General features: G+C 42.3%; 1 protein-coding gene across 30 annotated transcripts in view; it reads left to right on the top strand.

The window, feature by feature from the left end:
• The window catches only part of LRRFIP1 (LRR binding FLII interacting protein 1), a 422096-nt gene that overhangs the window by 348527 nt on the left and 48887 nt on the right, over positions 1-24682 (top strand). For 16 of the 30 annotated variants that reach the window (XM_069225581.1, XM_069225584.1, XM_069225587.1 and 13 more), the window contains 3 exons: positions 1525-1617; positions 1984-2128; positions 15836-20460. In XM_069225581.1, the coding sequence (XP_069081682.1) occupies positions 1525-1617; positions 1984-2128; positions 15836-18057 (2460 nt within the window). In that variant the 3' untranslated portion in view covers positions 18058-20460. Of the gene's footprint in view, positions 1-1524; positions 1618-1983; positions 2129-15835; positions 20461-24682 lie in introns of those variants that run through there. The other 14 variants (XM_069225608.1, XM_069225605.1, XM_069225609.1 and 11 more) reach the window with 3 other exon arrangements.

A 24682-nucleotide genomic window follows, 5' to 3' on the forward strand; every position in this document is an offset into this window, starting at 1 on the left:
GCCTTTTTCTAAAACAGATCTCCCCATTGACTTGCATTGGGTGCCCCACGCTGTGTTGGCTCTCTGCACCCGGCCGCACCTGTGCCGCTGATGGTTTTAAGTTTGGTGCTGCCTTGTGATCCCCCATGCTTATCTCAACCCAGGAGATCAACCCCTGACACCACTTTACTGACCTGTGAGCAGCACATCTGCGTTCACCCGCAGTCTCCATTGGGCACCCGACTCCGAATTTGACCTCTGCACCTGGCCTCCCTTTTGCCGCTGTGGGTTCACTCTTGGTACTGATTTGAACCTTGCCTGGGGTTGACCTACAACACCGAAGACTAGATTTGTAAGTCGTGTACTTACCTGCAAAACAGCATTTTTTTCCTCCCATAGGTTAACATTGCTGAACTGAAAAGCTGCTCCAAGTGTTGACTTTTTAAACAGAAAAGTATTTCTGCTTGTAAATCTACTTACTTGATTACGAAGTTCTTGGGGTTGAAACATATATAAAAAGAAATGTTATTTTTTTAAATTGGTCTTAGATTTATTATTTGTGTGTCTCATTTATTGCCTCTGGTGATTACAACAAATGCATAGCACTACCCTCTGATAAGCCTAACTGCTCGCCCACACTACAACAAATACAGCATTAGTCATATCTACTTTGGGATCTGCAGTTCTAATTGGCGATCCACTGAACTCGCTGCACAGGACATTTTAGTGCACTATGTAGCAGGCCAGCTTCCTACGGTGCCTTACAAATATCAATGTTTATGCATTTATTCTTTTATAGGCATACACAATGGGAACCAAGGGCAGTCAGCCATTTTGTACATTAAACTTTTGTATGGCTACTAAGGTGCACAGCTTATTTGTGTGAGTTAAATGATGATAAGCCTTCCATGTCAAATTGTTATAAAAACATATCTGTAGTAAGAGACGTCCTCTAAAAGTTCTTCTTTTACTTTCAAGACACATTTTGGGGTTCTCCCACCAAAGGGCATAACCGGAGTGTTCCTTCCATTAATCTTTAGTTTATTCTCCTCACTGTAGTCAGACAGGTGGGTGGTATGTTTTTGTAACCCAACAGCTTTTTGATCCACTTTTAGTAAAGCATACATGTACAATAGGACTCAGATGTAAGCTTGAATGGGTGCAAAAAAGAGTGATATGTCCCAAAGGGCAGGTCACAAAATTACCTCTTGGTGCTCAGAGACTGCTGTTGACAGAAAATGGAGATACAGTCACACAGGGATCAGCAGAATAGGGTTAAGTTCAGAAGCTGTTGGTCCGTGTCATGGGACGGAAAACAAAAATGTTGCTCCAATTTTCATTAAAAGCTAGATGCGCGTTCCAAGCTCTTTCCTTTGACAAAGGGTTGTTCTGATTTTATCTTCTGACTATCTGGGCTTTTCTGAATCTCTTAACAACTTTGTCACTTGTATCACAGCGTGTTTCCTTTTCTTTCCTGCTACCTCCTCATCCTCCTCTTGTCTCTGCTGCATCCTCTCTCTCTCATTCCTCTGGATGCACACTCAGGCGTTAGAGAGGCAGAAAGATTTCTTTGATTCCATCAGGAGTGAACGTGACGAGCTGAGGGACGAAGTTGCTGTGCTGAAAGAAGAGTTGAAGGTATGATGTCTTGCGGGTCATCCTGGGACAGGAGGGAGGTCCTTACCGACATCAGATCTCATTACATGACTCACAGCTTGAGTTCTGATGGGCGTTATGCTCACAATTAGTATACAGGGTACAAAACTGACTGGTCTATTGTGTGGCAAGTGTAGTTCTTTAGGTAGCAGAGTAATGTTTTCACAAAACGCATCCATCATGATTCACAAATATTGAGTTACACTTCTCCTAAGATTTTTACAATCTTCGTTTGAAAAAAGTATGTTACCATGCAGCATTGCTTATCTATGAAAATATTGATTCCCATCCAGCTTAAGCTGGCCTTGATTTTCTTAATGTCACCAATTGCTTTTATTGCCAATTTAGAGACATGGCATCGTCCTGAGCTCCGACTTATCGCCCAATGGGGGAATTTTGGATGGTCCTTACCATGAAAGGCTAGTAGATTCTTCCACAAAGGGTGACGGAGACGTTACTCCAGTTCTGAAGACCACAGGGGATGGACCACTAGGTAAGAAGCTCCTGATCACTGCAACTCTGTCTGTCTAATCAATGCTTTAATCATCTTGCACACTGGTCTTTGAATGTCTAAAACCTTCAGAACTCTTTTTGTTTAGCTGCATGCTGCATGCTTTATTTTCAGTCTCCTCTTGTAATGTCTCTGCTTTAAAGTTTCTTCTCTTTGAACAGGCACCCTTAGGTGTATTCTGTAGCTGCAGATTAATAGCCTCCTTGGAAAAAATTTCTGATATGTACCAGAAAAGAATCAGAGGGCATTGCACAATGCAATAAAGTGCCGGTGGGGCGTTGATCTGATTCTTCAGGAGTGGAGGTTTGTTTGAGATGAAGTGGGAAAGTAAATGACTCAAACAGTCAACATCTGGGTGCAGCACATGGGTAAGCCAAGGTAAAGGCTTATTACTGATTTACATAGCATAGGAATATAACTGAAGCTTGAGGACCACCCCTCAAAAAGGAGCTAAACATCTGTCTAATAGCAGTTCAAAGTGCCACCTCGAAAAGTAAAGGATGCCCCTTTTTTACTCCATATTTAGTGAAGGGTAAACACTTAACTATTAGGCAAATTAAATCTGCCAGCGTTTCTAACCATATCACTTTGGAAGTACAATACCTCCAGGGCACTGTTTGTAAAAGCTGGTTGCTTGATGACTCCTACATCTTTCAGTACTTCTACTGTAAGCCGCTGTCTTAAATGCAAATTCCAACATACGGTTTTGTGGCAGTTGGAGAATTAAATGTCCCCAGAAAACAGCAGAATATTAGCACTGGAGTAGTAAATGTCAATGGCTTCCGAGGTTGTAAGACAATGCACTACAAAAATATCAGCACATCGCTGTTGAAAATATATATAAATGATATTAAGTTAGAGTGTAGTTGCGGAGATGGTTCGCAATGAATCCTAACTTACCACCAACCCATGAGTGATGTATTGGTTGGAATATTAAAATCATTGTGGTTGCTTTTCATCTGCAAAGGGAGATCCAGCTTCACATGCATGTATCTTCAGACCTTCTCAAGTGTGATGCATATGGAACTTGGGTGCAAAGTAGTGGATAGCCCCCACTTCTCTGGTAACTTTTGAACCGTTTCCATTCACTAGGTGTATATGCACAAGGAGCTCCTATTGCCCCAAAGGACTTAAACCTCCAGTACCCTAATTAACTTTTCATTAGCACTAAAGCACACGATTTGGGGAGAGCCAGCTCACTGTCTGTGCTCTGCCAGTATTGTACAGTGACTTATGGTACGTGTACAATTCATGCTGAGCCACACACTATAAAATGCAGGAATACAATTATTTCTCTCATCATATTGGTAGCCTGCTTCTATTTACAGTCCATGATTGTGATAGTATTTCAATACAGCTATAAAACATCCTAAAGGTGCCTGCAGCACAGCTTCTTTACTGAGTAGAACATTCCTCTAGTGAACGTGCACCAGATGTGTCCTTATATGTGATACTGGATGATACTAGTGGTCATAGTGGTACTGACATGCTGGAAAATAGCATTATGTGTCTGAAACACCTTCAGATTAGGGCAGAGTAGAACAAATGCAGGTATTTTAGATGTATGACTACGCTCAGCCACAGTCCAGAGGACCTTTCACAAGCATAGGTCTTGTATGCAAGTTAGCAGCTTGAACTATATTTGATGATAGGCAAGGAATCATCAACAGCCCTATAGAACTTTGATTCATTAGAACCAACTGCTGTCCTTAATGACTTTACCGCCTGGGTTACAAATGACTAGGATCTGAATACACATTTTGAACTTTACACCAATGTGAAGATAATAGTTAACTAATGAACTAAAACTGGTACACAGTAGAGATGTCATGACAATGGAATTATTGCCTTTTAGCTACAGAGACATAAATTTCACTGTAAAACTCTAAAGGCCCATCTGTCCAGCCTATCTCCAGGTCCTCTTATTTTCAATCCTTAGCTTCTAGTTAGGGTCTTTGAAGCATTCTCTAAGTCTCACCCATAAGATCCTCAGTCCTTTGAGTCATGCACATATTGATCTCACAAATTCTCAAAAAGTTAAATTCCGCAACATGATTGCATTCTCTTCCTCAGCTGGGTATAGAGTTGGTATCTTGTATCCTCTGCTTCAATTATAGTAGATATTCTTGGGAATGGTTGACGTACTGAATGCCCAAAAGGCACACACCGACCAGAGATTCTAAAAGAGCTGTTGGAGGCAACCATTCCTAATATGGTGGTGAAAAAAATTAAATATGAAGTAGCGTCATCTGTACTTGGAAGTTTGTCACTTGATTCCACAGATCTAGTGTAAGCCAAACAAAATCTATTATTTTTGGCCAAACTCTTAGAGCAGGGGTGCTTTTCTCTAAAACGAGCTACTTATGTTCAATGAAATTCCTCCAGAGCTACTGTTATTATTAGAGATGTAATAGTAACCACACAAGATACTATTACATTAGTGACGACACTATGCAATATTATCAGCAATGATCACACCAGGACATCAGATATAGTTGCAGCAGTAATGTAAAAAATGATTTGTCTATGGGGAATGCCTGTATAATGGGTATCACATAACAGCTATAATGCCTCTTGCACCAAGTTAATATTAGTAATAAATCTCACCAACACTATTTGATATTTATCACTCAGTTATAAGCTTTGAAAATATTTAGCAAATTGAAACATTTGTCCATTCTGTTTCGTTATCTATATATTAGCTCAACCAAGCAAAAGCTTCTAATTTAGTTCACTGGGCTGCACACAGAAGAGTTAGTTACTGGTGGCTGGTGAGCTGCCAGTCGCTCGCAAGATACTCGTTGGAGAAGAATGTCTTAGAGCAATCAGTCTTGGATCAAATCCAATAGTTTTGATGGCAAAACAGCTTTTAATACTGAGCATGCATGGTTTTGCCGGGTTGGGTGGACTGAGTCTAGCTTGGTCTCACTATTTGGCCCTGCTGTCTTCATACAGTTTGCTGTTTATTCCTAGTCAATTATCCTGTTTTCATGGAACTTGAGTCTCCAGTTTCCTTACTCTTCACATTTTATTTGGTCAGCCTTTTTTGCTGCACCCCAGAGTCTCTTCCTTCTCCTTGTTGGTCCACTGACTGCTCTTACTGATTCCATTAACTTGGTCCTTTACACCGATGTTGATATCACCCTTACAATCAGTACACATAATCTGGGTTAAGGATATATTTGGATATGGTAAACTGGTAGATGCAAGAGAATCGGCCTCTACTAAATGCCTGCAACTGGTGATTGTGGCATTTGTTGAGGGGAACAATTAGGCACTTTGCATCTGAGTTTTGGTCTTCATCTATGGGTTTGTCAGTACCCACTTCTTGTGGTGGGAAACCGCTGGTTTGTTAGTAAAAGTCTGCTGGCTTTATTTTTTAATTAGTACATAGTTTCTGTTTTTATCAAACCAACGGCGTCTTTCTTCTTTTGCTACAGACACCAAGAGCTGCTCAGGCATAACATTATAGAACCAGTACTTGTTTCAAAATAGCATAATATCTTATGCAGTGCATATCAAAAACCGCCAAAATTATGGCTTTCAGAGCCAAATCCCACAAGCACATTTTCCATTACTGTTCAAAATTCGTTTGCTTACAGTCCCAAACCACGTTTTCTGTTTATTACAATGAAAAGAAAATACTATTACTAAGCAACAAACATGAAAAGATGAAAAAATGGCCCAGGTAGGCATTTGGAAACAGACTTAGGTACAGACTTAACTGTAGCATGGGTTTCTCTGTTCCTAATTCTTTCTACTTAACAACAAATATGATTGGTAAATAGATATAATTAAAATGGAACTTGATATCAAAAGCAGACAAAACGAGCAAAGCATGTAAAAAGGCTATCATAGTGTACATAACAAAAGTACCTTAATTGCGTTGAATAAACCAGATATAAGGGAGGTCCTAACTCAGAAAGTTTGCTGCTACATGTTTTTGGGGTCTTGGCGCAGCTAGGTCCTAGCTCTTTGAGAATGCCACAAACATTCGAACCACAACCTCTAGTCATGCATCAATGCTCTGACTTCCTCAGTTGACATTGGCATCTTTTCTCTGAATCAGCTGTGTTTCCACATCTAGTTCTCCATAAAATGTCACGCACAGTTGTACAACGCAGATGCATTCCAGTGCCTGCATTCTCCACTCCTTTCGCTCCTGTATCTGTGGCTCTACCCACTGATCCACGGAGATGATGCCCCCTTCTGTAGTTAATCCACAACTTGCGGAATCTTTGCAGTCAGTTTAGAAATTAATCGGTGCTCACTTCTCATTGCAATGTGGAGTTTACTGCCAGTCGAAGCAAGCTCAGAATGATGATTCTTGTGGTAACAATGATAAGGATGCAGGTGAAATGAATATTAGTTTAATAAACAAAAAGTAAATCGCACTACAAAGTAAACCTACACCAAGGGCCTGATTACAAGTGGGTTATTGTTTTCTGACCCCTGTTTGCGCAGGGGTCGGAATTATGAGATTGGTTGTATATAAAGCAATCTGATAATTATTGGCTGTTAAATACCTCAATCTTTGTTAAATTACGGCTGGTCAAATCTACCAAAATTTAGCCGGGGGAAAGCATATTGTATTTACCGTATTGTGCTGATTTTGGTGCGTTTAAAACACAAAATCCCCATGTTGTTCCCGAGAAACTAGTAATAGGTGCTATTTATTGCACCCGATAGATAACGTACCCTCTGGTGTTCTTATTTATCAGATGCAATAAATATCACATATACTTGTATTCAGGGCCTAATTGCTCAAGGGTGTGACTCTAAATCGCAGTTGGCACTCTTGAAAAATGTTTGACGCCAAAAATCTAACTGATGCTTAATCCAGGCCAGTCGATTTTAGGTGGCAGGCCCTTCTGTGTGCTTGTCCATCAGTTATGAAACCACTTGTTTGCTTAGTGTTACAGCCAGTGAGATGATAACCAGTTCATTAAGTTGCTTAAGACATAGCCAGTCTTATATTATTTTCCCTTCACCTATACACTCTTCCAGTCTTGTGCAATGACAATATTTTGCTTAATTTCTTTTATTACAACCTAAACATCTGATAAGGGTTTCATGTGGTTAAATTAGGTGTTCTTGCTCCAGGAAATTTTACAAGCAGAAGATACTTGTGGGATCCTGGTGTAGATGTAACAGAAGTGTTACAGGAAGGAGACCAGTAGAGGAGACAATGCCTCCAAAGCTCATACCTACTGATCTCCTCGCATATAATGCCATGATATAGCTTACAGCAGCAACATAAAATGATTGCATTATGTGTGGACCTCTTTATGGAATTTTACTAGTAGACACACTTGAATCAGGTTGCTTTCCTCCATTGCTCTACCTGCCAGTTTTGGTTGACTTCACAAACCCAAAGAAGGGTATTTCCATTGCACTGGTTAGCATCAGACTAGAAATATACATCTGCACTAAATGATTCACAGTGTGAGAACAGAACTAACTAGATCCCGGTATTGTCACGAAAGCTAAAAAACAGCGTCCATTAATCCAAGGTCTACTAGCTTTCTGTCCTCCAAGGTTACTAATACCTAGATACATAGGAACACCTTCTAATATCATTAGCATTAATGTAACACAGCCAGGCCTACTTAATGCTACAGTATGGCAAGAATCAATGGGATAAAATGTTGGCTTTAGCTAAAATTCTACCAGAGGATAAACCAGAAGAAATGGGTGCCTTCACTGAAGAGGAAAATATGTGTGCCACAGTACAATTATAGCAGCCCTAAGTGTCGCTCTGAAAAAGTAGGTAGGTTTCCACTGGTGCTACCTGAGAAAATTAATTGTGGCTGAGATTTTTAGGATTAAGGTCTGAGATACAAGTATGTCTTTCAGCTCTTTGGGACCTGTGAATAATGGGTTGTAAAAGATAAAGGTTAATATTTACACTCCACACCTATTTGAGCTTTATAAGAGAAAGGGTTATTAGCACTGCCTTCACACAAAGAATGTCCAGCAGTTCTCTATTAGTTGGACAAACTATAACTAGTCCACCTGTAAAAAATAAAAGGTAATAGACCCTGGCTGTAGTAAGAGGGAGGCACATCACCTTTTGCAGATTGCAATATTTTTTACATTTTTTGTTTTTCTTAGGTGCCTTTGCAAATGATGGACTGGTGTTCCTTTCTTGTAGCGTAATCCAAGCTGGAAACACTGCATGCAAAAAGAAGCTGTTTACGGTGTGCCATTACTCATACAAGAATGTCAAAATGACATCCTTTACAGTGCATATAATATCAATCATAAATATTGGTTCGATGGCATCTGTCGCTGTAGATACGCATGTTCTGCAATAGCTCGCCATCTGGTGTTGGGCCGGAGTGTTACAAGTTGTTTTTCTTCGAAGAAATCTTTCGAGTCACGGGACCGAGTGACTCCTCCTTTTGTCTCCATTGCGCATGGGCGTCGACTCCATCTTCGATTGTTTTTTTTCCGCCATCGGGTTCGGACGTGTTCCTGTCGCTCCGAGTTTCGGAACAGAAAAAATAGTTAATTTCGGAAGATTTTCGTCGGTATTGTTGCGTTCGGGATCGGCGTACTTACATTCAACACCGCATCGAAGATCGAAGAGCTCCGGTGCCCTTCGGGGTAGTTTTTCGATCCTCCGTCGGGGCCTGGTCGGCCCGACCGCGTGCTGAGGAACGCCGATGGAACGGACCCCTTTCCGTTTCTGCCCCAAATGCCACAATAAATACCCCTACACAGACCAACACTTGGTCTGCAACCTGTGCCTGTCACCTGAGCACAGCGAAGACACCTGCGAGGCCTGTCGTGCGTTCCGGTCCCGAAAAACACTCCGAGACCGTCGAGCCAGAAGACTTCAAATGGCGTCCGCACCGACAGCCCGACGGGAGTTCGAGGAACAGGAAGAGGAAGGTACCTTCTCGATCCAAGACTCAGACTCCGAAGGATTCGACGATACACAAACCGTGAGTAAGACGTCGAAAACCACACAAAGAAACATTTACAAGGCCCAGGGGACGCCACTGCCACCAGGCCATGGCTCAACCCATAAAATCGGTGACCGACCGTCGGCACCGAAAAAGGCCCAAACGGTGCCGAGATCGTCCGACTCCGGTCGAGACACCGGCACGCAGCCTTCTCGGGACCGAGAAAGTGCTGGAGACAAGCCTCGACACCGAGATGCCGGTGTGGACACGGCTCGACGCCGAGACAGCGGCACCGAAACAGATCGACGCCGAGAGGTTTCGGCCCCGAAAAGGAAAAAAGTCACCTCGGAGCCGAAAAAACACGCAGACAAAGTTTCGATGCCGAAACAAACTGCAAGCGACCCAGCTTCAGGCTCTTATACAGAAGAGCACTCGCTAACCTCCCAAATGCAGAAGCATAGGTTTGAGGAAGAGCTACAAGCAACTGATGCGGACCATACGCAAAAGCGTATCTTCATTCAGCAGGGGACAGGAAAAATAAGCACCCTTCCCCCCATTAGGAGAAAGAGAAGGTTGGAGTTCCAGACGGAACAAGCACCACAACCAAAAGTGGTGAAAAGAGTTACACCACCACCCTCTCCTCCGCCCGTGATTAACGTTTCACCAGCACAAACGCCATCACACTCCCCAGCTCACACCACCATGAGCCAGGGTGACCAAGACCAGGACACATGGGACCTATACGACGCCCCAGTGTCAGATAACAGCCCAGAGGCATACCCTACAAAACCATCTCCACCAGAAGACAGCACCGCGTACTCTCAGGTGGTGGCTAGAGCAGCACAATTTCACAACGTAAGCCTCCACTCAGAACAGGTCGAGGATGATTTCTTGTTCAACACACTCTCCTCCACCCACAGCTCCTACCAAAGCCTGCCTATGCTCCCTGGTATGCTCCGGCACGCAAAAGACATATTTAAGGACCCGGTCAAAAGTAGGGCAATCACACCAAGGGTGGAAAAAAAGTATAAGCCGCCTCCTACGGACCCGGCTTTCATCACAACACAGCTGCCACCAGACTCTGTTGTTGTAGGAGCAGCTAGAAAAAGGGCCAACTCTCACACATCTGGAGATGCACCACCCCCAGATAAAGAAAGCCGCAAGTTTGATGCAGCTGGTAAGAGAGTCGCAGCACAAGCTGCAAACCAGTGGCGCATCGCGAACTCCCAGGCACTACTTGCGCGCTATGACAGAGCCCACTGGGACGAGATGCAACATCTCATTGAACATCTGCCCAAAGACTTCCAAAATAGGGCAAAACAAGTGGTTGAGGAGGGACAGGCCATCTCCAACAACCAGATCCGCTCCTCCATGGACGCTGCAGATACAGCTGCACGGACAATTAATACATCTATAACTATCAGAAGGCATGCATGGCTCCGAACGTCTGGATTTAAACCAGAGATTCAACAAGCAGTTCTCAATATGCCTTTTAATGAAAAAGAACTGTTCGGTCCAGAAGTGGACACAGCGATTGAGAAACTCAAAAAAGATACGGACACTGCCAAAGCCATGGGCGCACTCTACTCCCCGCAGAGCAGAGGGAATTACAGCTCATTCCGTAAAACGCCCTTTCGAGGGGGGTTTCGGGGTCAAAGCACACAAGCCAGCACCTCACAAGCCACACCGTCCAGTTACCAAGGACAGTATAGAGGAGGTTTTCGGGGACAATATAGAGGAGGGCAATTCCCTAGAAATAGAGGAAGATTCCAAAGCCCCAAAACCCCTACTACTAAACAGTGACTCACATGTCACTCACCCCCTCCACACAACACCAGTGGGGGGACGAATAGGTCATTATTACAGAGCATGGGAGAAAATCACTACAGACACTTGGGTTCTAGCAATTATCCAACATGGTTACTGCATAGAATTTCTACAGTTCCCTCCAAACATACCACCAAAAGCACAAAATTTAACAACACACCATTCCAATCTCCTAGAGATAGAAGTGCAGGCACTATTGCAAAAGAATGCAATCGAATTAGTGCCAAACACACAAATAAACACAGGAGTTTACTCACTGTACTTTCTGATACCAAAGAAGGACAAAACACTGAGACCAATCCTAGACCTCAGAGTAGTCAACACTTTCATCAAATCAGACCACTTCCACATGGTCACACTACAAGAAGTATTGCCATTGCTAAAGCTGCACGACTACATGGCAACTTTAGACCTCAAGGATGCTTATTTCCATATACCAATACACCCATCGCACAGGAAATACCTAAGGTTTGTATTCAAAGGAATACATTACCAATTCAAGGTACTGCCTTTCGGATTAACAACCGCACCAAGAGTCTTTACCAAATGTCTAGCGGTAGTCGCTGCACACATCAGAAGACAGCAAATACATGTGTTCCCATATCTAGACGACTGGCTAATCAAGGCCCATTCGTTAATAGAGTGCTCAAATCACACAAATCATATCATACAAACCCTCTTCAAACTAGGGTTCACCGTCAATTTCACAAAATCCAAAATTCTGCCACGCAAGGTACAACAATACCTGGGAGCCATAATAGACACATCAAAAGGAGTAGCCACTCCAAGTCCACAAAGAATTCAAAATTTCAACACCATCATACAACGCATGTATCCAACACAAAAGATACAAGCAAAGATGGTATTACAACTCCTAGGCATGATGTCATCATGCATAGCCATTGTCCCAAACGCAAGACTGCACATGAGGCCCTTACAACAATGCCTAGCATCACAGTGGTCTCAAGCACAGGGTCACCTTCTAGATCTGGTGTTAATAGACCGCCAAACTTACCTCTCGCTTCTGTGGTGGAACAACATAAATTTAAACAAGGGGCGGCCTTTCCAAGACCCAGTGCCACAATACGTAATAACAACAGATGCTTCCATGACAGGGTGGGGAGCACACCTCGATCAACACAGCATACAAGGACAATGGAACGTACATCAAACAAAACTGCATATCAATCACCTAGAACTTCTTGCAGTTTTTCAAGCACTAAAAGCTTTCCAACCAATAATAGTTCACAAATACATTCTCGTCAAAACAGACAACATGACAACAATGTATTATCTAAACAAGCAGGGAGGGACGCACTCCACGCAGTTAAGCCTGTTAGCACAAAAAATTTGGCATTGGGCAATTCACAACCAAATTCGCCTAATTGCACAGTTTATACCAGGGATACAAAATCAACTCGCAGACAATCTCTCTCGAGATCACCAACAGGTCCACGAATGGGAAATTCACCCCCAAATACTGAACACTTATTTCAAACTCTGGGGAACACCTCAGATAGACTTGTTTGCGACAAGGGAGAACGCAAAATGCCAAAACTTCGCATCCAGATACCCACACAAACAATCCCAAGGCAATGCCCTATGGATGAACTGGTCAGGGATATTTGCTTACGCTTTTCCTCCTCTCCCTCTCCTTCCTTACCTGGTAAACAAACTCAGTCAAAGCAAACTCAAACTCATATTGATAGCACCAACTTGGGCAAGGCAACCCTGGTACACAACGCTGCTAGACCTATCAGTGGTACCCTGCATCAAATTGCCCAACAGGCCAGATCTGTTGACACAGCACAACCAAAAGATCAGACACCCAGATCCAGCATCGCTGAATCTAGCAATCTGGCTCCTGAAATCCTAGAATTCGGGCACTTACAACTTACCCAAGAATGTATGGAAGTCATAAAACAAGCAAGAAGGCCATCCACCAGGCACTGCTATGCAAGTAAATGGAAGAGGTTTGTTTGCTACTGCCATATTAATCAAATACAACCATTACACACAACTCCAGAACATGTAGTGGGTTACTTGCTTCACTTACAAAAATCTAACCTAGCTTTCTCTTCCATTAAGATTCACCTTGCAGCAATATCTGCATACCTGCAGACTACCTATTCAACTTCCCTATATAAAATACCAGTCATTAAAGCATTCATGGAGGGCCTTAGGAGAATTATACCACCAAGAACACTACCTGTTCCTTCATGGAACCTAAATGTTGTCCTAACTAGACTTATGGGTCCACCTTTTGAACCCATGCACTCCTGCGACATACAGTTCCTAACCTGGAAGGTGGCATTTCTCATCGCCATTACTTCCCTGAGAAGAGTAAGCGAGATTCAGGCGTTTACTATACAGGAACCTTTTATACAACTACACAAAAATAAAGTCGTCCTAAGGACCAATCCTAAATTTTTGCCAAAGGTTATTTCACCGTTCCATCTAAATCAAACAGTGGAACTTCCGGTGTTCTTTCCACAGCCAGATACCGTAGCTGAAAGGGCACTACATACATTAGATGTCAAAAGAGCATTAATGTATTACATTGACAGAACAAAGAACATCAGAAAGACTAAACAACTCTTTATTGCATTTCAAAAACCTCATGCAGGAAACCCAATTTCAAAACAAGGTATAGCCAGATGGATAGTTAAATGCATCCAAATCTGCTACCTTAAAGCTAAACGACAGCTGCCCATTACACCAAGGGCACACTCAACCAGAAAGAAAGGTGCTACCATGGCCTTTCTAGGAAACATCCCAATGCAAGAAATATGTAAGGCAGCCACATGGTCTACGCCTCACACATTCACCAAGCATTACTGTGTAGACGTGTTATCCGCACAACAAGCCACAGTAGGTCAAGCTGTATTAAGGACATTATTTCAGACTACTTCCACTCCTACAGGCTGATCCACCGCTTTTGGGGAAATAACTGCTTACTAGTCTATTGCAGAACATGCGTATCTACAGCGACAGATGCCATCGAACTGAAAATGTCACTTACCCAGTGTACATCTGTTCGTGGCATCAGTCGCAGTAGATTCGCATGTGCCCACCCGCCTCCCCGGGAGCCTGTAGCAGTTTGGAAGTTACCTTCAATTATTTATATATGTATCATCTCAACCTTAAATAAGTGCATACTTAGTCACTCCATTGCATGGGCACTATTACTACAATTCAACTCCTACCTCACCCTCTGCGGGGAAAAACAATCGAAGATGGAGTCGACGCCCATGCGCAATGGAGACAAAAGGAGGAGTCACTCGGTCCCGTGACTCGAAAGACTTCTTCGAAGAAAAACAACTTGTAACACTCCGGCCCAACACCAGATGGCGAGCTATTGCAGAACATGCGAATCTACTGCGACTGATGCCACGAACAGATGTACACTGGGTAAGTGACATTTTCATTCAGATACATTTGTATAAAAGGATTGAGAATGAGACTCAGTTAGACTCAGAATCTTTACCTTGTAAGTCTGATCTGTTTCCACTCCTTGAAGGCTGGAGTTGGATACCCTTTGAGTTGTGAATACATTTTTGAGAGCTTGGAAAGAAAATTCAATGCCACTCCATGTCCAAAAAGACAACCAGCTCCACTCTGGGTACCTAATAATATATTCTCTAGATTTACGTAAACTCACTTTGAGCCTGAGTGCATATGTGATCTAAAATACCTTTCGGTTGATGTCATGTATTGCAATAATCACTTACCATCCACTTGTGACAATCAGTTCCTGTGTCTTTCACAGAATGCAATTGGCGGTGAGTTAGTGTGCACCAACCTTACAGAATTGTACTTCAGAGTTTGTTTACCATAGCATTGAGCAACCACATAAACCACTATGACTTACTATGCAGGCTAAGAGGCATTTAATCAATGATGAATCTTGGAGTGTAATAATTAGTATGATAGGCGTAACTAAAATGTACTCCAGGCTCACTTTTTAACAGCTAGACCCTTTTCATGGCAGCAGTCATCAGTAACATACAGCTGCTTGTGGTACATAGTATGTAAAGCTTCTCTGTGCCGCTTCCTGCATGCTTTATACAACAATACAGTTGTAACTCATAAAGGACAAGATGCACAGATTGGCTAATTAGCATTGGGTAACTTTTCAAAAATCTTATTGCATATGCAACACAGCACTACTTGCTAATCTATGTAAAAATAATCTGATTTATGATGAAAAATTAAAACATACATATCTGTAAGACTAGTTCGTTTGTTACTGTGTGAACTACCCATTTTTCTCATGAGACGGATGACAGTAAAGATCATTAAGTTGATCTTTACAAATTACAATGCAATTACAATCTGAAAATTCTGTTGAAATGATATCTCAAAGTATTCCGAGGTTCTGCTTGAAGTCATAACCATCATATTACAGACACACTAAGGGGTCAATACCAAGACGGTGGTTATTCAAACTTTTAGAAATTATTTATTGACCAGCAACCAGAAGTCAAAGGTATGCAAAGCTTGTTAAATCAAAGCAGGTAGTAAGCAGCAAAACAAATGTTGCAGTTAAGTGAACTGTCCATGACTGTCCCCAGTAGCTTGGAAGAGATCAGAAGAATTAAAGACCTAGTAGATTGTCTAGTGCAACAAAACATGTGTGTGCACCCATTTGGATAGCATGATGGATATAGGCTGTCTGCAGCCCGTTGCCTGGCTGAAATGGGCACAGATGCACACATAGACACACCCAAGGTTTGCAGAAGATGTCCTACATGGGTGATGGTTCACTCTGATTCAGTTACTGCTTTGCCTCACATTGTTGGCCGATGCTTATCTTTGTTTTTCTGCCACTCTACTGATTTCTTCTCTCTTCTGGGTATTATTTGATGGGGAGGGTGTAGGGGTGGTAATATTTTGGCAGATTTGTGGCCAGGTGGTGTGGGTCCCTTCAATTTTTTCCATGGTCTTTTAGGCCGAGCCAATCAGATGAAGATCAAAAGTGAGAATGTGGAGAAAGTTGAGAAAGGACAAAGCATGCAGAGTTCCGAGGAGGAGCCCTCAAAGAAGGCGACAGTGCAGGACACTGAGAAGGCACTCATGGCGGAAAGGACATTGCATAAAGACAACGATGGGGAGGCTGGACATGCCAGGGGATGCTCTGATGACCCACCATCCCTGTTTAGAGATGGGCTTGATGAAAATATGCCAATTATTAAAGACCAAACTTCAAAGAGGGACATGTCTTTTAATGAAGACAGTACAGATGGGTCATGTATGAAAAATGACATAAGTACTGTTTCAAAGGTGGTTGAATGTACCAATTCCGATGCAACTGAGGATCAGAATATTGTGAATGTGGAAAATACTGGCCTGGGAAGTTTAGAAACTGAAAGTGGTGTAGGACAGCTGCAGGAGGGTGGGGATCATGAGGGTGAATTAGTTAGAGAAAGAGAGAGCTGCAGTGATGATTTTCAGGATGCAGTGGAGTTTGTCGTTGAACAGAAAATTGTATGTCCAGTAGCAGCAAGCAAAGAAATATTGGATGTTCATGAGACACTTTCACCTCCTGCAGATGAAGAGTCATTTGCAGGGCCTCTCATAGAAAGCCAGGAAGAAGGGTCCCATGTACAGGGAATACTTCATAACTTGGGCAAACACTTAGATGGATTCTTTGATGCAGTGAGTGAAGATGTGGAGGGCAGCATAAGTGTGAGAGATGAGAATGCAGAAGCAAGCAACCAATATGACCAGGGGGAGGATGTAGATGAAGTAGTTGCTGAAACACAGGAAGCTAAAAGGAATAGCCCACCCCCAAGTAGAAGCGATGTAAGTGAGCTAGTAGAGACAAACCAAATTAAAGAAGGAGATGATTCAGGAAATGTGGAGTACCATCTAAACAAAATGGTTACTGAAGAGGCTATTGTTACGTGTGTAGGCAAAGAGACAGCTGTTGAAGGAGACCAAGCATTTAAAACTAATATAACCAAGACTGAAGTATGTGATGATCAGGGGAATAAAGAAGTAAAGAGGCATGTTGAAGTTGTAGATGTGGAAGAGGTGGGCAGTAAAGCACATTCTGATGAGGGAGAATTTTTTGAATTTTCAAATGAAGATGGTGCAGCATTGGATGACCATCTTGGGGAGGAACAGGCCAACAGCAGTGAGCACATGTTGAGCGCACCTCACCACGAAGGTACCTGTGCAGCCCCTGAACATTCCAGTCATTCGAAGGAGGAAGGAGTTCCTTCCATCCCCTGTCAGCAGACTGAAGATGAGCCAGGCAGGCCTGTTCATGTTGGTGATGGGATTATCCTAGCTGGGGACAAAGTAGTGCCCTCACTTGATCAAAGCAGGCATGGTGCGTCAAACCTTACAAGCTCGATGTTAGCTGAAAACTGGCAGCAAGCAACTGAAGACTCCAGCCAACTCAATGAATGTGATCTGGAAGTATGTTCATCACAAAGAAAAGCAGATGATGAGAAAGAAGATGAAAAACAGAGAGTTGAAGGGAATTTTATGACCGTCAGTGAAGAGACTGAAACTCCACCAGAGGTTGGGGTTAAGTGTGGACTTGAGAGTCTGAAGCTCAAGACTGATGCAAAGGAGGAGAAGACTGGGTGCCTAATACCCGATGATCAGGAAACAGTTATTCATGAGAAGTCACGTGAGCCAGAGCTAAAGGAAGATGATCCGACTGGAGAAACACAAAACGAGGATGAGGGCTCATTTGAGTTTGATGATGATGAAGAGAGTGACATGCCAGCAAATAGTAACAATTTATACCCAAAACCAGTGATGGAAGGAGAATTTACTATAGGAAAGGAAGTACATATTCATGACTCCACAGAGATCAGTGTGACCAAGACAACCGAATGTAGTGAATTCCAGAATTTACAGGATCAAGACATTCTGGCCCCAGTCAGGGATGATCACCATAAACAAGAAGGATCATATGAAGCTGCTGATCAAGAAACTGAGGTAGCATCTCACTCTACTTCTGCAGACACATCAGTTAGTGAGGAACAGGAGGCCATAGAGCAATCGACCAAGAGCACAGATACTGGAAATGTATCTGCTGATCCATTTGAACCCCAGGATTTGGATAACAAGCAAGCATATATCAAGGAAGACACCCTGGACAGGGGAATCAAGAGGGGTAAAGGTAAGAACAAGGAAGATTGCTTGCTATCCTGAGGGTGTCTACTGCAGTTCCACTTGACCATGGATTCCGAAAAATAATTTGCACTTTGCACAGTGAGGCTAGCTTTAAGAAGGCTTTTGTGTCACTCCTGCTACAGGTGGCACCCACACCACCAGCTAATGCCAGCAGATAACCAAGAAATGTAATCTTATTGCTGGATTGTTGATGATCGGTCAGGTTTTCATACAAACTAAAAAATATGCAGTATGGTCTAAACTGCAACTCCTCTGCGCCCTGTTACTAGTCTCAGATGTTAGTCTGGGATAACTCGATAAGATGAGTTAAAAATACTCTCCAAACTTTCACAAAAACCAAAATGCATTACGATGTCTAAACATGGGAATTACAAATGTGCTGCTAATTGATTTATCTGGTGATGGAATATACTGATGGTGTATGTTTTTCTTTTTTGTTAAAATTGTTGTTGCTATACTGGTTGTGATATTTGATCTTGAAGCAAAGTTTGATTGCAGTTGTATGACCATTAGCAGACTATTACTATGTTGAGTGGTAGGGACCATATTCACAGTAATAGGACTGGTCGCTAGACTAACGGAACTCTTGGACGTTTTGCTGTATCCATCGACCGTGCAGAACCTTTGACTGTATTTAGGCTAATGTTGGTTTGGCTATTTCCAGTATGACAGAGGCTTGACTTTATCCAAGGTATTGTAGGTTTGATTGCCTCGAAGGTTAGAGAGGTTTGACTATATCTAGTTTGAGCAAATTGTGCTCTCATTCATAGTGAAGAGGGTTTGATTGGATTCACGATGGGGTATTTGTGTCAAAACCTAAGGTGTGGGAGGTTTAACTCTATCCAAATTGTTTGGTGGTTTGACTGCATATAGGGTGGGTGAGGTTTGACTATCTAGGTGATAAAGATGTGACACTGTCAAGTGTGAGGGAGGTTTACCTGTGTCCAGGACGGCAGAACTTTATCCGTATATAGAATGATAGATCTTTGATTACATGAGCGGTGACAAAGGTTTGACAGTATCGAGCGTGACACTGCCTCCAGAGTGATGACAGAAACTGTATTTAGGTTGACTGAGGTTCCCCTGTATCCCAAGCGATTGTGGTTTGCATGCCTCTTAGGTCAGAGGTTTGACGATACATAGTTTAGCCTTTTTCTAGCGTGATCAAAACCATGCCTGTATGAAGAATGAGATGATGACATTCTGAGGCAGCTTGGTGGTAAAAAAAAAAAAAAAATACTACTGAAAGGATAATTATGAAGTTTGAGTATCTGTTGTGTGGGTGAGGTTTGATAACTTTTGCAAGAAAGAATTGAAGGAAAAAGCTGTGCCTGTCTTTACAGTTCTAAACTTTCATATACACTGTATACACTTTGAGTTTATATTTTACATAGTCACTCAAATTAAGGCACCATCCTATTCCCTTGGATCCCACGAAGGGGTTTCAGAGACACTTATATATTGCTCAAGCTTCGTGTAGGAATGTTAGCTTGATTGAAAGCGGTCAGCCTTTTCTGTTGTCAGTTTTATTTATAGTTCAGTATAACCCAAATGAAGCTTCAAACGCACATTATGGAAACAGTCCCAAGGGACTACTGAAGCTGAGGTGGATGCACGCCACTTGTGCCACATTTTGAAGAACCTGGGCCTAGGCAAACCTGGCATGTGCTTTGATCAACAATTAGTCATGGTTAACCTAGCCTAGTTTACTTCAGATACACTGTGGTACTTTGGACAACTCACCGGTGGCTTTCGGGGCACTTTTAATTTTGCTTTTCAAATACGTGTGTTTAAAATAAATGTTCTGTTATTGTATAGTCTGAGGAGGACAAACCAGGACTATTTCATGAAGAAACTGTAGAAACAATTTTTAAGTAATAATTTGCTGTCTGGGATTTGTTTTCTTTGGTTTACTTTTCACATTTCTAGATTTTTCTATTTGGATGGTATATGGTACCCACTTTATTGCGAAAATTGTTTGAGCATGTAAGGGGTGCCTGCTTTCCCATGGCTATATCCTCACTGGGGAAAAGGGAAGTAGATTTAACTTTTAAAAATACAACAAAAATGTAAATCCTGTACTGAGTGAATTGTAAAGGTGCTGGTTAAAGCTGGACGCTTTGCTGTGACCAGTTCCAGTGCATTAGTAAAAATCACATTAACTTATGTACTCATTGTAACAGTCACTAAGAACACAGGTTGCCCTTGTCATAGTGGCTTCCTGCTTTTATCAGCTTTGCGCCCCCAAAAGCGAGATTTTACTGCCAGAAGAAAATAGGATTCCTGCAAAATGATACACTCACAGAGAGGTTTTACAAGGTCATTCTGTGGCAAATGGGTGAGATGTTTAGAAATTGAGAATATGTATATCGCAAATGTCCTGAGCTGTATATACTGAAATAAATATTTTATACTTTAAAATTCCTGTCTCTGTTTTTGATGTTTGCAATGGTGCAGGAGGGTATTGTGGCAGAGGGTGTGCAAGGAACTTGAGAGTTGCTCCCCTATCTGATAACAGTGAGTTGAGTAACTTCAAATAATTACTTATCGCTCATAGTGGACGTCCACAGAAGCTGCACCCGCCCTCCAATTTTTTCATCCTAAAAGTGGTCTGTGATGAAGACTCAAGATTACCCTTTCAGAAAGCTACACTCATAGATAGGTTCCTTGGCTTGGTTGTTGCTTGAAGGGCATGCAGATAGACCTTTTCCTTGGCTTGGTTATTGCTTTAGTGACCTGTACATAGACCTATTCCTTTGCTTGGTTACTTCTTAATGGGCATGCAGAGACCTCTAAGTATTAAAGTGGATTATGCTGAATCTGATTTTTTTGAAACAGGCAAACCAACACTTGAAGATGAAAAACTTTATGCATACAAGTACACAGACAATAACTGGAGATGCATCTTTAAATTTGTACAGTATTACACAGACATTCCCACAGCAGCACAATCCACGAATACTAACTATAGAGAGTATGGATGTTTGCTAACGATATCAGCTATCATTAACAGACCCACTTTAATCGGCATGACACCTCTTGGTTGATCTTAGAGAATTCCACAATGTTTCAGCCTTCAAGGTAAATATCACCAAATCAGAGGTGCTCGCCTTGCACCCTTGATCCCATCAAATAGAACAGCTTCAGACACTTATCCCCATCTCCTGGTTGTGGGGCAGGATTAGATATCTTGGGATACTCATCTGCACCACTTCACAGGTTATTGCCATGAATTATGCTGTGCTAATCGGGGACATAAGGAGAGACCTCCAACAATAGTGTACCAAGACTCCTCCTGATTTTCAAACAATACCAATGCCAACCCCGCTCTCAATTCTCAAACAGCTTTAAAATGTAGTCAACACCTTCATTTGAAAAAACACACCCTGCGCATAGCAAGTAAGAGTCTCTGTAGGGCAGTATAACAGGCAGGTCTTGCGGTGCAGCACATTGTGTCCTGCTTCCAGGTGTTCGTGCTGAGATTCCTCATAGAATAGGGGGGAAAAGAGAAGTCAAAACATTGGTGTTTTATGGAGCATCTTATAGCAGGCACATCCATCAGGCAGGCTCCCTTGCTACAAAAGGTACACTGTAGTTGGGACTGTACTCTTCACCTATAACTAGGATTGCACTTGAAATCATCAAGGCCAGGTTTGACCACTTTTTCCAGACCCTTCATCCCAATCTCATATAATCGTGATTTTACTTTGTTACGTATCCCCCCCACAATTTATCTGGCACAAGAAGAGATTATCTCATTGAGGGCTCACTCTTCGCTTAACGCTCTCCTTTGAAGACCTCAGACTAAAATTCGCCCTCCCAGAATCCAAAAGGTTCACATACACTCAACATTGCCACTTGGTGCTTTACCCATCAATGAAGGGGGGACCAATAACTAGGGTGGAGAAGCGACTCAAGAATGGCCCACGAGATACATTCCTGATCTCCACTTTATGTAAATTCATCCTCAAATCTGTCCAAGATTTCAAAATGCCAGGTCTAAAAAGATGGGAGCAAGAACGCGGGCGAGAACTGACACAGGAAATAAGAAGAGCTGTTTGACAGAGCCCTAACCTTTCCCTCACATGTGTGCCAATGTGAAACACAGTATAAAATATTGACCTATTGGTATCGAACCCTAGAAAAAAATGTCAAGTGAAAACCTTCAACCAGTGATAAGCGTTGGTGGTGGTATGGGTCTACAGGTTCCATCTTAAACTTTCTTTGGCATTGTCCCAAGCTAGGGATCTAATGAGATAAGATCACAGTTGAATTAAATAGAGGGTTGGATCCCTAGATATCCCAGTGTAATACTATTAGGATGCCAGTATCCTTCCCAAAACAGCTGGCAAACACAATAATGGATGGGATAGAATGTTTATTCTTATCCTGGGAAAAGACTACTGCCCCCACTCTATCCACCTAGTTATCTAGACTGATCCACTCTGGCCATCGGAAAGACAGCCCTGTAATGTTATACGACCCCTAGCCCACGAATTCCAAGAGCTTTTGTGTCATTTTTATCTTATAGCAGTTAGACTCATCCTAGATGAGATACCCCAGATCCTACAAGAGAGCTGCAGGCCATCTAGCATAAAATATATACCAAGAAAAGGCAACACTCAACACCTGATGTATTATCAATAAGACGACCATGGGGATGGGCATTTGATAGGTTAGTGAGTTCATAGATGAAAAGCGCTATTATTTCTATATAATGAACTGCTTGCCGACTGGAGGTATGTTGGCGAAGTTACGTGTTACGTTGAAAAAACACAATAAAAACAGTTACATTTAAGGAGATTATGGCTGAATGTATCATTCATGGATTTCTGAATTTGCATTTTAGTGCCACCTCGCAGATGTTTCTGCAGTCATTATAAGGTTGCAAAAGGGCATTATATGTAAAGTCTGTTTTCCGTTTTTACTAATTTACATATCATATCCATACCAATACAGACAGAAAAACATCTGTTCCCTGTGTGGATTTACTTTTTACATTTGGATAAAAACAAAAATTAAGTTGTTTTTTGAGTGACTAAATGGTATCAGGCAAGACTGCCAGGTAGGCTGTGCGTATTGACAGGGAAGGAGTTAAAACCAAAAAGAGACAGTTTCCTAATGAGGCACAAACAGGTGTAGATGTGCACAAAGTTGAAACTAAAATGTGCATGTTTTCATTTGAGTGCATTATTTTGTCATCTGTGGGTATTCATATCATATCATTGAAACCTGTTATGCATGTCGGTTAAATACATTTTTTCTCATAACCTAAATTAAATATGGATAATCACAGATAGAACTAGCAACAAATAAACACAAATAAATATAGATGGAAATGTAAAAAAAAAAAAACTACTGTAGAACTGGAAGCCCTAATTACGTTTCCAGAACTTGATACTAATAGCCACAGACGTCTTTCAACGTTGCTACTTCTTTGTCTGAAGTCATATATATCTTGGGAGTAGGTGCCTCTGCAAGCTATTTTAGCGTTCCTCTGTTTATATTGCTGTTGTTTTGGTTTCAGGCTACACAGTAACTTAGTTAGTTTCCTCTAAGGCCCTGATGTAAGGGATTTGTGCTAGGAAAAAAGGCACCTCAAACATGTGCAAAGCCTCATGTAATTGTGTTACACACGTCAAGAGGGTACCCGAGTACTCATGTCTCGCTTTGGTAGCGTCAAATACGGTGCATACTAAAATTAGAAAAGGTAGGAGGTGTTAATAGCAACATTTTATATTGTTTTGTGATAATATCTTGTGACAAAAGAAAAGGTTTTAAGGTGGTTCTGTGAGTTGGCGGCTATCTTTCAGAGCTGCACCTCTGAATTTCTTCTAGCATTATAGGCGACAGTGGCGGAAAAGAGCAACTTCTAGTGTGAATTTCCTTTAATTGGTGCGCATGTGAAAAGGTTGTGACCTGCTTCTAAAACAATAGTTCACAAATGTGTGAAAATAGAAATAAGAATAACAAGCATTGGCAAAGCCAATAGGTCTCGGCAATGGCCGAGTTCCGAGCTTTTGCCGTTGTCAATATGTTTTAGCAAAGCTTAGTGTAGAATGGCGTGGCGTGGAGTGGTGTTATTTGGCTTTGCATGGCATTGCGTGGTGTAGATTGGAGTGCCATAAAGTGGAGTGCAGTTGCGTGAAGTGGCCCCGCATAATGCTGAGTGGCGTTGTGTGGAAATGAGTGGCGTGGCATAGAGTGGAGTGCAGTTGTGTGGAGTGGCATTGCATAGAATGGATTGGAACTGGATGGAGCAGAGTGGTGTTGCGTGCAGCGGAGTGGCATTACATGGAGTGGCGTGGCATATAGTGGTGGTGCGTGCGTAGAGTGGCGATGCGCAGAGTGACTATACGTAGAGTGGTGTGAAGTGGTGGTGAGTGGAGTGATGCAGAGTGGAGACCAGTTGCATTGAGTAGAGTAGAATGGAGTGGTGCTGTGTACGGTAGAGTGCAGTAGCATGGAACGGGTTGCGTAGTGTAGAGTGGTGTTGAGTAGTGTGGATTTGCATTGCGTAGAGTGGAGTGGTGCTGTGTACCCTGAGTGGCCATGTGCGAGCTGAGAGGCATAGCATAGATTGGCATTAGAGCCAAGTGTGGTTGCATAGAGCAGGGTGGCGTTGTGTGGAGTTGCGCTGCTT

Source organism: Pleurodeles waltl, chromosome 3_1 (genome assembly GCF_031143425.1).
Source record: "Pleurodeles waltl isolate 20211129_DDA chromosome 3_1, aPleWal1.hap1.20221129, whole genome shotgun sequence".
In the NCBI taxonomy this organism is placed as follows: domain Eukaryota; kingdom Metazoa; phylum Chordata; class Amphibia; order Caudata; family Salamandridae; genus Pleurodeles; species Pleurodeles waltl.